The sequence below is a fragment of the Leucoraja erinacea genome, chromosome 5 (assembly GCF_028641065.1).
Source record: "Leucoraja erinacea ecotype New England chromosome 5, Leri_hhj_1, whole genome shotgun sequence".
NCBI lineage: Eukaryota > Metazoa > Chordata > Chondrichthyes > Rajiformes > Rajidae > Leucoraja > Leucoraja erinaceus.
Genome location: NC_073381.1, coordinates 89785859 through 89800034, shown reverse-complemented (window position 1 = coordinate 89800034; position 14176 = coordinate 89785859). Strand labels below are relative to the sequence as shown.

Below are 14176 nucleotides of genomic sequence, written 5' to 3'. Positions count from 1 at the left end.
CTATTTTAGACTGGGTATTGAGTAATGAGGAAGGGTTAGTTAGCAATCTTGTTGTACGTGCCCCCTTGGGCAAGAGTGACCATAATATGGTTGAGTTCTTCATTAGGATGGAGAGTGACATTGTTAATTCAGAAACAATGGTTCTGAACTTAAAGAAAGGTAACTTTGAGGGTATGAGACGTGAATTGGCCAAGATTGACTGACAATTAATTCTAAAAGGGTTGACGGTGGATATGCAATGGAAGACATTTAAAGACTGCATGGATGAACTACAAAAATTGTTCATCCCAGTTTGGCAAAAGAATAAATCAGGGAAAGTAGTACATCCATGGATAACAAGGGAAATCAGGGATAGTATCAAAGCGAAGGATGATGCGTACAAATTAGCCAGAAAAAGCAGCATACCGGAGGACTGGGAGAAATTCAAAGACCAGCAGAGGAGGACAAAGGGCTTAATTAGGAAAGGAAAAATAGATTATGAAAGAAAACTGGCAGGGACATAAAAACTGACTGCAAAAGTTTTTATAGATATGTGAAAAGAAAGAGATTAGTTAAAACAAATGTAGGTCCCTTGCAGTCAGAAAACAGGTGAGTTGATCATGGGGAACAAGGATATGGCGGACCAATTGAATAACTACTTTGGTTCCGTCTTCACTAAGGAAGACATAAATAATTTGCCGGAAATAGCAGGGGACCGCGGGTCAAAGGAGTTGGAGGAATTGAGTGAAATCCAGGTTAGCCGGGAAGTGGTGTTGGGTAAATTGAATGGATTAAAGGCCGATAAATCCCCAGGGCCAGATAGGCTGCATCCCAGAGTACTTAAGGAAGTAGCTCCAGAAATAGTGGATGCATTAGTAATAATCTTTCAAAACTCTTTAGATTCTGGAGTAGTTCCTGAAGATTGGCGGGTAGCAAACGTAACCCCACTTTTTAAGAAGGGAGGGAGAGAGAAAATGGGGAATTACAGACCAGTTAGTCTAACATCGGTAGTGGGGAAACTGCTAGAGTCAGTTATTAAAGATGGGATAGCAGCACATTTGGAAAGTGGTGAAATCATTGGACAAAGTCAGCATGGATTTACGAAAGGTAAATCATGTCTGACGAATCTTATAGAATTTTTCGAGGATGTAACTAGTAGCGTGGATAGGGGAGAACCAGTGGATGTGGTGTATCTGGACTTCCAGAAGGCTTTCGACAAGGTCCCACATAAGAGATTAGTATACAAACTTAAAGCACAAGGCATTGGGGGTTCAGTATTGATGTGGATAGAGAACTGGCTGGCAAACAGGAAGCAAAGAGTAGGAGTAAACGGGTCCTTTTCACAATGGCAGGCAGTGACTAGTGGGGTACCGCAAGGCTCAGTGCTGGGACCCCAGCTATTTACAATATATATTAATGATCTGGATGAGGGAATTGATGGCAATATCTCCAAGTTTGCGGATGACACTAAGCTGGGGGGCAGTGTTAGCTGTGAGGAGGATGCTAGGAGACTGCAAGGTGACTTGGATAGGCTGGGTGAGTGGGCAAATGTTTGGCAGATGCAGTATAATGTGGATAAATGTGAGGTTATCCATTTTGGTGGCAAAAACGGGAAAGCAGACTATTATCTAAATGGTGGCCGATTGGGAAAGGGGGAGATGCAGCGAGACCTGGGTGTCATGGTACACCAGTCATTGAAGGTAGGCATGCAGGTGCAGCAGGCAGTAAAGAAAGCAAATGGTATGTTAGCTTTCATTGCAAAATGATTTGAGTATAGGAGCAGGGAGGTTCTACTGCAGTTGTACAGGGTCTTGGTGAGACCACACCTGGAGTATTGCGTACAGTTTTGGTCTCCAAACCTGAGGAAGGACATTATTGCCATAGAGGGAGTGCAGAGAAGGTTCACCAGACTGATTCCTGGGATGTCAGGACTGTCTTATGAAGAAAGACTGGATAGACTTGGTTTATACTCTCTAGAATTTAGAAGATTGAGAGGGGATCTTATAGAAACTTACAAAATTCTTAAGGGGTTGGACAGGCTAGATGCAGGAAGATTGTTCCCGATGTTGGGGAAGTCCAGGACAAGGGGTCACAGCTTAAGGATAAGGGGGAAATCCTTTAAAACCGAGATGAGAAGAACGTTTTTCACACAGAGAGTGGTGAATCTCTGGAACTCTCTGCCACAGAGGGTAGTTGAGGCCAGTTCATTGGCTATATTTAAGAGGGAGTTAGATGTGGCCCTTGTGGCTAAGGGGATCAGGGGGTATGGAGAGAAGGCAGGTACGGGATACTGAGTTGGATGATCAGCCATGATCATATTGAATGGTGGTGCAGGCTCGAAGGGCCGAATGGCTTACTCCTGCACCTAATTTCTATGTTTCTATGTAAACATAGTATTCTGTAAAGATCATAATAAACAAAAAGTATAGATATATATAAAGCAATAATAGTGCAAAGATTAAAACAATGCCCCCCAGTCAATGTAGTTCAGAACTTATTTGGAGGTTGTAGTGTTTAATAGGCTGTAGGGAAGAAGCTTCTCCTGATCCTGGACGTTATAATTGTGAGACTCCTGGACCTTCTTCCCGATGCAAGAGTGAAATGAGTGTGTGGCCAGGGTGGTGTGGGTCTCTGATGATGCTGGCTGCCTCTTGTTGAGGCAGTGACTCCTATAGATCCCTTTGATGGTGGGGAGGTCAATATCTGTGATGGACTGGGCAGTGGTCACCACCTTTTGCATTTTGTTTGTGCCTTCTGCAAGATCCTTAACTGCATTGATGTACAGGGGGATATTGGGGTCCAAACCCATAGCACCCTGAAAGTGACAACATAAGTAGATAGTGGTTAAGAAGGCATGTGGTATGTTTGCGTTCGTCAAGAATAAGAGTCAAGAGTCATGATGCAGCTGTATAGGACTTTGGTTAGGCCACATCTGGAACATTGTGTGCAGTTCTGGTCGCCCCATTACAGGAAGGGTGTGGGAGCCCTTTGGAGAGGGTGCAGAGACTTACCAGAATGCTACCTGGATTACAGGGTAGTAAATGTAAAGGGTTAGTGGTTCTAGCGTTATTGTCTCATTTGAGTAGAAAGTACAAGTTACTCGGGGACATTCTGTGAGAAACTGGGCAGCAGCCTTCGAAAAGCAAAAAGAGAAATCAAAAGGACCTTTCTTTTCAATTATAACTCACAATCTACAACCAACGAACTGTATTTGAAGTGTTATGTGGGAAAGGCGGTAAGCCCTTGGTCTGTGGAATTCTCTGCATCGGAGGGCGGTGGAGGCAGTTTCACTGGATGCTTTCAAGAGAGAGCTAGATAGGGCTAAAAAATAACGGAGTCAGGGGATATGGGGAGAAGGCAGGAACGGGGTACTGATTGGGGATGATCAGCCATGATCACATTGAATGGCGGTGCTGGCTCGAATGGGTCAATTGGGCCTACTCCTGCACCTATTGCCTATTGTCTATTGCCCTATAACACAACTTGCTATACACATTAAAGATAGACATAAAGATAGACTGGAGTGGCTCAGCCGGTCAGGCAGCATCTCTGGAGAAAAAGAATTGGAATAACGTTTTGAGTTGGGACCCTTCTTCAAACCCATCTTCAGACGTTGCCATTGCTTGAAGAGTCCCACCCCAAAACGTCACCTATACACTTCCTCTAGATTTGCTGCCTGACCCGCAGAGTTACTCCAGCACTTTGTGTCTTCTTAAAAAATATCTGCGGTTCCTTGCGTCTTCTGTCGGTCCATTCCTGGGTGGACCCTCCTTCACAAGTCACTGATTTGTCGACACAAAGAACAGCAGATGCTGGTTTACAAAAAAAAGACACAGAGTGCAGGAGTAACTGAGTTCCTGCAGGTCGTGTCCCACTGATTTATCAATGGTTCTACTCTCTTTTTCTTGGTCAGTGGCCAATTCCACGTCAGTCGTAGGATGGTTCCAGAAAGGGTGGAGCCTATCCGGGAAAATAGCCCCCCGCTTTTCGCCATCACCACATGTCTGATCAGCACTCCTGCCAGTCCCCACCCACATCCCTGGCAGCATCGGTGCAGGCGGACTTTGCTGTCCCACCGCGTCTCCAGTGCAGAAGGAGCAACAAGCAGCAGCGAGACTCTGGCAGAACAAGCTCGACCCCTCGATAACGGACACACACACAAGGAGCAAGTTCACCCACCCATCTATTCCAGAGGCGAGGCGAGGCGAGGCGTCGGGCTGTGCGTTGATCTACCTTCCAGCTTCTTTCCTCTCGCCGACGGAGACGGATGAACTTTCCCACCTTTGAGCAGGAAGCGCCGAGCACCGCCGCCAACAAGCGGAGGTAGAGAGCTGAGGTGCAGCAGGAGCGCAGCGCTGTGGATTCAGTGCGGGGGGAATCGGCGCGCTCCCCGGGGTGGATGGATGCGTCTCTCCGGGGCTGTGCACGACCACCGGTGGCACATCGGGCCTAGAAACTGCCGGCGTTGGAACCCAGGGTGGAAGCAGAGCTCGCCAACGGGACTGCTCCGCTCGCCATCGCCCACGTCTACAAAAGATACAAGCTCTGCAGGCATTTCCTCTCTCTGATGGCCAGTCTTTTCTGCACCGGTTTGCCAGAGCTTTTACACACAGGTCTGACACACCGGGTCCAGAGGTTGACGTAATTTCGCATTTCAACTCCAAGTAAGTGGGCCCGGTTTGCTTTTTTAAAAAATCTCGTTTGTTTTTTGTGGGTAACAGCGTGTTGGCATCGCACTCAGAGAAAGAGACGGGATCTGTTTCTAATTCCGAGCCGCAACATAACAGCAGACAACACATCAGCAGACGCCTTTAATAAATCATCGCGAACCAGATCCTCAGCCTCTAGTTCCTTAAAGATCAGTGATAGTTTTAAACGGGGAATGTATGTAAAGATTATTCAATCTTATTTTAAATTGTGTCCCTGGTCGATATTGGGACCGATGCAGCCTTGTGGATACAGTGGGAATGAATGCTTGTTCTTTTTTTGTTCTACATTTGCTGCTCATTGCTTTGGTAACTCCGTTATACCACAGACACAGCCTGCCCCCAGTCCTCAGCCTGGCCTGGCCATCGAATCTGCTGTTATTCCCCCCCTTCCCAGAGAATTCCTCCGGAGGATTCTTCCTTGCAGGGGAGGCGTTTAAAGAGCGGGCGCCTGCAAGTGATGTGTTCTCCCAGCTCGCTGGTTCACACAGCCGCCCACCCCCCTCCTCCAAGGTCGCAGGCGGCGGTAAATGCCAACACCTACCCCTCCGCCGCTAAACAACAGAGGCATCTTCACTTTTGCTGCATCTTGCACAGAATGCCTGGCCTAAGTATTGTTGTCATCCCCACGACAAATAAGCGCTGCAAATATTCTTCCTTTGAGCAGCGGGAAGTATTGGATACTTTGGATTTAAAAAAAAATCAATTTCGACAATTGAAATGCTGGAGTAACTCATCGGGTCAGGCACCATCTCTGGAGGAAAGGGATCGGTGGCGTTTCGGGTCGGAACCCTTTTATTCAGATGCGGTCTAAAGAAGGATTCCGAGCCGCAACGCCGAGTTACTCCAGCATTTCTGGTGTCTATCTCCGGTATAAAACGGCATCTACTGTTCCTTCCTACACATTGTTTTTAATTGGTGGGGATTGAACGGCTGTCTGCGATCGGCGAGTGCCGGTTTGCAGGCACGATTTAGTTCGACTCGTAGGTAAGACAAAGCTGCGATTGGTGTATCACGGCCGCCGCCCGTACGAACGAGGCTCCAGTGCAGCAGAGCACGTTGTTACACTCAGTGTAACATGGCCTTTCAGCTGTAGTCACGACTGTGATTGTCCACTCTCTCCCACGCACGCTTTGCTGTATTGAGTGTTCTTACTCATAGCATTGCAACAGGGAACAGTAAACAGTCTGTGCTGGGACCAAGGTGTATGTATCTGTATGTCCCTGCTGTTGTATCAGCGAGTCTAGCCAGCATCGCTGTACACCGCAAACTGTACTGCACGCCGCCACGCCTCCACACACTGTTCCTTTAAACCCGCGCACAGTGAACCTATTGATCGTTTGCTGACGATAGACACCAAATGCTGGAGTAACAGCGGGACAGGCAGCATCTCTGGGGAGAAGGGATGGGTGACGTTTCGGATCGGGACCCTTCTTCAGACTGAGTGTTGGAGAGAGAGGGAGGAAGAAAGCAGGACTGTGACGCTTGCTATCTCACAGAGTAAAACAGCCCCGCGTTTCATTTAAAACACCAATGCTGAATCTCCCGGGGGTTGAGGAATAATCTTGTCTCGGGGTATTCGGTGCCAAATCGCACGCTTCCTCGAAACTTAAATCCTTCATAAGTTTTCATTAGGAGCGCATTGATTCTAGTCCGCCATTCAATCTTGGGTGATCTATCTTTCCCTCTCAAACCCATCCTCCTGCCTTAACCCCTGACATCCGTACTAATCAAGAACCTGTCATTCTTAATATTATACGTGAAATGAAAAGCCGCTGTTTGAAGTTTTCTAATAGGTTAAAATGTTGAAGGTTTTTAAAATTCTATTACACTTCAATTTCAATAATGCAGAGAAAACCCCGACACTATTTCTACAAAAAAGCAGAAATCCCTCTAATTAGGTGAACGCCTCTCTCCCGTTGTGTCCCAGTGTCCACGCGGATATTATTTATTAACCTGAGGTGTAATCTTGTGATTCACACAGCAGATGTTGGGATTCCCCGAAAGAAGGACGGTGATATTCACAGCGTCGCATTATTAGTTTTACAGTGAAAAACAGCATCGCCTTTGTACCAACCAGACTTTAGTTCCAGGGACTGAGGAAGCATCTCCACCCGAAACGTCACCCATTCCTTCTCTCCTGAGATGCTGCCTGTCCCGCTGAGTTACCCCAGCATTTTGTGTCTATTACGACAGCTGAGATTGTACGATATTGAATCGATTAGCGTGATAATATGGAATTTATCCAATGTAACTCTTTCCAGCAACAGGCAGGGAATAAAAGATCAGTGGTTGCCCGGTGGAGTTGAGATATCATTTTAGAGGGAACTTCTCCCGAGGCGGTCGTGGGTAACACTTCAGTAACCTGAGGAATCGCTGTTCAACATTTGGCCAGAACCGAGCCATTTGATGCGGTGGTGATGGCGATCGCTGTCGGTCCTCAACTCGGTAGACCTCTGTTCCCCTCCATCTGCCTGGCCCGGGGCAGGTTCTGTACACCTGGAACTCGCCAACAGCAGGCATACAGCGCTTCTCGTCTGCTCATTAACTAGAAAGGTGTTGTTTACTGTCCATCTTTCCCTCTGAGTTTGAAATATTTCATTATATCACTTGTGAAATCAATTCCCTGAACTGCAAGGTCCTTTGTTTCATCTCATTGGAAGTTAAATCTTAGGAGTCCAGCTGTCAATCTGATTTTTTTTTTAAATGGTGGACACTGCTCGGTCCATCACAGGTGCAGACTGACCTCCCCACCATCGAAGGGATCTATAGGAGGTGCAAGCTCAAAATGGCAGCCAGCATCATCAGAGACTCACACCATGCTTTTGTTTTTCTCCTACCATGGGAAGAATGTTCAGGAGCCTGAAAACCATGACTACCAGCTTCTAGGGCAGCTTCTTCCCAACAACCATCAGTCTCTAGAACACTACACATTAACCTCTTTCCACACTCCAAAGATGTGCAGGTTTGTGGAGTCATGGAGTGATATAGAGTGAAAACAGGCCAATAGGCCCCAACTTGCCCACGCCATACAACATGTCCCAGCTACACTAGTCTCACCTGCCTGCGTTTGGCCCATATCCCTCCAAACCTGCCCCATCCATGTAACTGTTTCTTATACTTTGGGATAGTCCCAGCCTCAACTACCTCCTCTGGCAGCTTGTTCCATACGCTCACCATCCTTTGAGTGAAAAAGTTACTGCCCAGATTCCTATTAAATCTTTTCCCCTTCACTGTAAAACCTTACCCTTGTCAGTTAATTGGCTTCTATAAATTGTCCCTAGTGTGTAGGATAGTGCTAGTATACTGGGTGATCGCTGGTCGGCATAGACTCGGCAGGCTCAAGGGTCCGCGCTGTATGTCTAAAGTCTAAAGATTCATGCCTGAGGTCATGATGCAAGTATAAAATAATTTTATATTTTCACATTAATTTAAAAATACTGCATTTAATAATCTTATCTCGCAGATGTTCAGCGGTGTTGCTTTCTGGGAGAGCCAGCTCAGGTCAGGAGTTACATTGTGCTTTATATGAATTAATTGGATGCCAGATTGGTGACTGAGAGATGAAATATATGACATAGGTGCATTCGGAAAGATTGGGATTAATTGGGGATAGTCAGCATGGTTTTGTGCATGTGTGATTGTGTCTCACGACATTGTTTTTTGAAGTAACCAAGAAGGGCGACTGATATGGTCTCTCTGGACTTTAGCAAAGCCTTTGATAAGGTTCCGCATGGTAGGTTGCTCTGGAAGGTTAGATTGCATGAGATCCATGGAGAGCTAGCTAACTGGATATAAGAAGGGTCCTGACCTGAAACGTCACTCACCCTCCAACCAGAGATGCCAGACCCGCTGAGTTACTCCACACTTTGTACCTATTCCTAAACAGAGGCTGTATTATGGACTGTTGGCCCATGACTAGCCTTCGGGGTGGATGCTGAGCCCATTGTTGTTTTGTCATCTGTATCAATGATTTGGAGAGAATGTACAAGGCATGTTTGATTAGTTTGCAGATGACACTAAAATAGGTGGTATCACATGCAGTGAAGATGTTATCAAAAATTTTAGCAGATGTTGTAATTTGGGAATTCAAACCAGAGTAGGATTTTCATTATGGATAGCAGGGCCTTGAGTGTTATTGTGGAACAGAGAGACCAGAGTGTACAAGTTTATAGTTCCCTGAAAGCGGCAACACGGGTGGATAGGGTGGTGAAGAAGGCTTTTGACACACTGGCCTTAGAGTATAAAGTCAGGGCTTTGAGTATAAAGGTTTAGAGATACAGTGCGGAAACAGGCCCTGCGACCAGCCATCCCGTGCACACGCATTATCCTACACACAGTAGGGACTATTTACAATTTGACTAAAGCCAATTAACCTACAAACCTGTACATTTTTGGAGTGTGGGAGGAAACCGGAGCACCCGGAGAAAACCCACGCAGGCCATGGGGAAAACGTCCAAACTCCGTACAGCCAAGCACCCGTAGTCAGAATTGAACCCGGGTCTCTGGCGCTGTAAGGCGGGAACGCTAGCACTACGCCACCGTGCTGCCCGTGTCATTATGGTCTTTCTGCTGACTGGATAGCACACAACAAAAAAACGTTGCACTGTACCTCGGTACACGTGACAATAAACACAATTAATTATACTTCCATCCAACTGTGAAAAGTTTTTGCTTTGCATTGTTTTGAAAATTCAGGCATGACACTGCAATTTTATTCAACTGCAAGGAACATAAATTGCATAAATTGCACACAAATGTGGGAGGGAATTGCAAGTTCTGGCAATTGTGTAAACGGTGTTATTGTGTGTAACACCTCTGCTCATTGGAAAGGCAAATAGCCAAATTGCCCCCTCCCTTTTGCTGGTTTTACAAACAAAGGCACTTTTAAAGTTGCAAAGTTGAACTGGCCGCATTACTGTTGAGAGTAAATGTAGTTTTATGATTTCTTATTACAGTGGCAATTCTCAGAATAGATCTGATTTAACCAGTCAATTCAGATGGAGATTTAAATAGGACCGAGTCTTGTATATAATTGGAGATAGACACAAAAAGCTGGAGTAACTCAGCGGGACAGTCAGCATCTCTGGAGAGAAGGAATGGGTGACGTTTCGGGTCGAGACGTATATAATTGGGTTACTCGCTTTCAATTAAGTAACACCTCTTTGTGTTTAATTTAAAGCCTAAAACACTAAAGAAACTAAGTCCTGGGGAGTTGTTGACAAAACAGTAATCATTGAAGAAGGGTCTCGGCCAGGAACGTCACCCATTCCTTCTCTCCAGAGATGCTGCCTGTCCCGTTGAGTTCCTCCAGCATTTTGTGTCTATCTTCGGTTTAAACCAGCATCCGCAGTTCCTTCCTACGCATTGTTTACCAACCTTGTAAAAGGGCGATAGCTACATATCCAATCATTGTTTGCAGTTGTACACTTGAAGAATTGTAAGGACCAATTGACCTTCACATTACTTATTGTGTCTAATGTATTTACAGGAAGTCAGGTTAACTTTTTTTTTTAATTTTGTACTGTTAAGGTCATCAGCTTTTCACTGCACCTCGGTACACGTGACAACAATAAACTAAACTAAAATGTTGTGTAACGAGGAGATCGGAATTTCAAGGCAACTTTCCAGAGCAAGAAAACAATGATGACAACCACATCAATTGATCACCAGTCAGCAAAGTATGCATAGTATTTGCTATGTTCTGTAATTTTGAAGAGGTTGTTTTAGAGATATAGCGTGGAAACAGGCCATTCGGCCCACCGAGTCCGCACATGAACACTATCCTACAAACACTAAGGAGAATTTACAAATTTACCGAAGCCAATTTGCAGTGTGGAAGAAAACCGGAGCACCCGGAGAAAACCCACGCGGCCACAGGATCGAACCCAGGGCTTAGGTGGTGTTAGGCAGCAACTCTACCGCTGCGCCACCCTTGTCTTTGATCAGATGTTTCCAAAATGGCTAGAAAATATATTTCACCTTTTCTTTAAAAAAAGAAAACGATAGCTTTGAGATTTAAAAAATGCTGTTTTTATTTCTTGCAGATTGGGAGACGGGACATAACAGGGACACTCACTGGGGCTGAGCAGAAACCCCTCTCTGCTGGAGTCTACGTTGTGGAGACGCGGCCGATAACACAAGCGAGCTTCACGTCCTAGAGGTCATTTGTTGCCAATCCATCTTGTTTGAATTAATGCAAGACAAGGGGTGAAGGAGCAAAGCGATCTGTGGATGACCTGCAAACACCACCTTCGCCGGTGGATGAGTTGGTCTTTACCCGGTTGATGGATCGGTGTGGCCAGGATCTATCTACCCTCATCGATGATCCCTCCCTGCAGAGAATTGAGAACTCGCAGTCCCAGCTCTTCGGAGCGGCGGGTAGTCGGTGCCGAGGGCAGGGCCACCGTGGACTTAACACGTTCAACCACAAGGACGTGCATGGTCTGGGCGGCCGGACCGCAGATGTGGAGGAGTTGGCGGCGGCTGCAGCTGCCGGGTGCGAGCAGCGCGGGGACGCGCACCAGGAACCTTGGCGGGGGCGCGGGGAGGCAATGATCACCGTGAACGGCGAGGTGTGGTCCCCGGGGTCTGGTCCCGGGGCCGCGGCAGAGTCGCTGGCGGATGAGCTGCGTCTTGTCCGTGTCCGTGTCCCCGACACAGGGCGGGAGGCAGAGTGGGGTCGCGGGGGCGCGGCTTGTGGCTTCGGCTCGTCCCTCTGCTTCACGGCGGGGGCGAGCGGCGACGAGAGCGCGGCGGGGGTCGGGGGCGAGCACGGGGGCGAGCCTGTGGTGGACAGTCAGCGGCAGATCAACAACAGCGGGATGCACGACCAAGCGGCGGGGGCGCGCTGGAGCCTGGACGGGGGCGAGCTCGGGGACGCGCAAGAGTATGGAGGCGGGAGCGGGGACGCGCAGGAGCTTGGAGATGGGATCGGGAGCGCGGACATGACGGGGGCGCGCTGGACTCTGGAGGCGGGCGGGCCCGGGGACGCGCAGGAGTCTGGAGGCGGTCCCGGGGACGCGGATGGAAGCGGGGGCGCGCAGCCCGAGCCCGACCTGGTGATCGAGGTGGCGGGGCGGCGCGTGCGCGCGCACAAGGCGGTGCTGTGCACGCGCAGCGAGTTCTTCCGCGCGCGGCGCTCGCGCCAGGTGGTGCGCGTCCGCGGGATCGCGCTGACGGTCATGCGCGCGCTGCTGGACCACGCCTACGGCGCGCGCCTGCAGGCACCCACGGTCGGGGGCGCGCCTGACGGGGACGTGGACGCGCACGCCGCCGCCGCGCTGTTCGCCGCCGCCCACGCGCTGCAGATGCCGGGTGCGGTGCGCGCGGCCGAGAGGGCGTTGCGGGAGCAGCTACGGGCGCGCGCTTGCGGGCAGCTGCTGGATGTGGCCAAGCGGATGCGCGCTCCCGATCTGGCCGACCTCTGCCTCGGCTTCATGAGCGCGCATTACCTGGACGTGTTGCGCGACCCCGCCGTCTACGGCCGCCTGACGGCTGCTGAGCGGGAGCTGATCCTGCGGCGGAGGGAGGAGGCGGGGGCGCGCTCTCTGCTGCTGGCGGAGCTGGGCGACGGGCACGAGCGCTCGGGGGCGAGCTGGGCGACGGGCACGAGCGCTCGGGGGCGAGCAGCAGAGACAGCAGTCGCGCGCACAGCCCGTGCAGCCCGGAGCGCGCTCCCGACGAGGAGGAGGTGGAAGGGGACGGGGGCGCGCGCTGGGTGCATCGCCGGGACGCGCGCACGGGCGAGTGGCGGCGGCTGTCGCGCGTGCCCGAGGCGGTGTCGGGGGGCGCGCGGCTGCGGCGTGTGCGCGCTGCACGGCTACCTCTTCGTGGCGGGCGGGACGCGGGGCGGGGACGAGCTGGCGGGGCCGCGCCCGTCTGCGCGCGCCCTGAGCTGGGAGCCGGCGACGGGCGCGTGGCGGGAGGCGCGCGCCATGGGGCGGGCACGCGCGCGGCCGCGGCTGGCGGCGCTGGACGGCCGCGTGTACGCGCTGGGCGGAGACTGCGAGCTGGCGGTGGAGAGATACGACCCGCGATGTGACCGCTGGTCCCCGGTGGCGCCGCTACCCCGGGGCGCCTTCGCCATCACCCCGCAGGCAGCAGCTTGCTCCGGCCGCCTCTACCTCACCGGGGGCTCCCTGTCCGCCCGCCTGCTCGCCTATGAGCCGCGGCGGGACGAGTGGGACGAGTGTCCGGGCAGCCCCGGTCCCAGTGGCCGCGCCGTCGCCCTCCTCGCCCGCCCGCCCTGGCTCTACCGCCTGGAGCTGCACCGGGACCAGAGCTCCCTGTCCGTGCACCGCTACAACACGGCGGGACGGGTGTGGGTGCGGGCCGCCTGCATCAGCCCCGGACCCGGACCCGGACCCTCCCTGCATCTGCAGCCCGCCCGCTGCGCCCTCCTCGGCCGCTCCGTCTACCTGCTGGGTCGAGCCGCCCTCCTGCGGCTGCTGCTGCCCCGGGACGGCGGTGGATACAGGGGGCGCCGGCGGCAAGGGGAAGGTGCAGAGGGGCAGCAGCAGCAGCAGCAGGAGGGCGGCGAGGAGGAGGATGGCGAGGACTTCTCCTACCGCCTGCTGCCACCCTGTCTCCAGGCCCGGGGGCCGCTCTTCCCCGTCGTCCTGGCCTTGCCCGAGAGCCCCAGGGACGGGCCGGGGTCGGGGTAACAGCCCTGCTTGTGGAGGGGAGAGTGGGTGGGGTAGTTGTGGAGGAGGGGGTCTTGTGAACACGGCTGGAGGTGGTGAGGGGGAGTGTGTCGTCCCATGGAGATCAGTGGACGGGGCGGGGGCATTGTCCAGTCTATGGGGAGCCCAGGCCGGGTGATGGGGTTTCAACAAGCCGTCACAGGTTCAAGGTGGGGAGGTCAGAGTTTCAGAGGGAAGAATCCTCACCCTCAGATGTAGTTGGAGGGGCTGGCGGAGTTAGAGACAACACCAACCCTTTGCAAGGTATCTCCGCAAGCTCTCGAATCACCAAAGGCGGCTGCGTCTTGATTGATGCAGCGGGCAGCAGGGATGGGATGGGCCGAAGAGCCTGCTTCTGGGCTCTGCGACTTGGTGCTGCGGCTGAACACTAGTCTTTACTGGGGACTGATCTCATCTCAACCCTGGCCTTAGGTGAACCTCAAGCATTTTGGGGGGCTCTGCCAGTCAAATGAAAGGTGGAAGGACTTTGTACAGAGGCGACGTCCAAGGTAGACACTTTTGTATGTGATTTTCATGAAATAATGACCATTGTAAAGATTTAAATCTGTCAGTTGGTGCTTTTGTAAAAGAAAACTAATATTGTTGGGAATCCAGATGCAGAAGGAGGTGGTGTAAGCATGTGTGTAAATTACATGGTGTATGCATGTTATTTTTCCCACTACAGGTGCAAGTTCAATCAGACGCCAATTATGTGATTGGCGTTAATATAGTCAACGATTACTGGGGTTAGGGTGACCCTCAGTCCCCAGACCCCAACCCAAGCACAGTGGTTGTGAGAGCATGTCA

General features: G+C 51.1%; 1 protein-coding gene across 1 annotated transcript; it reads left to right on the top strand.

The window, feature by feature from the left end:
• Positions 1-3445: 3445 nt before the first annotated feature.
• Positions 3446-13933, top strand: LOC129697535 (kelch repeat and BTB domain-containing protein 11-like). Its single transcript, XM_055636191.1, is given in 4 exon segments — positions 3446-4643; positions 10733-12246; positions 12279-12471; positions 12473-13933. Coding segments are annotated over 3 exon segments (2346 nt in total). The 5' UTR covers positions 3446-4643; positions 10733-10972; the 3' UTR covers positions 13352-13933.
• The last annotated feature ends 243 nt before the right edge of the window (positions 13934-14176 follow it).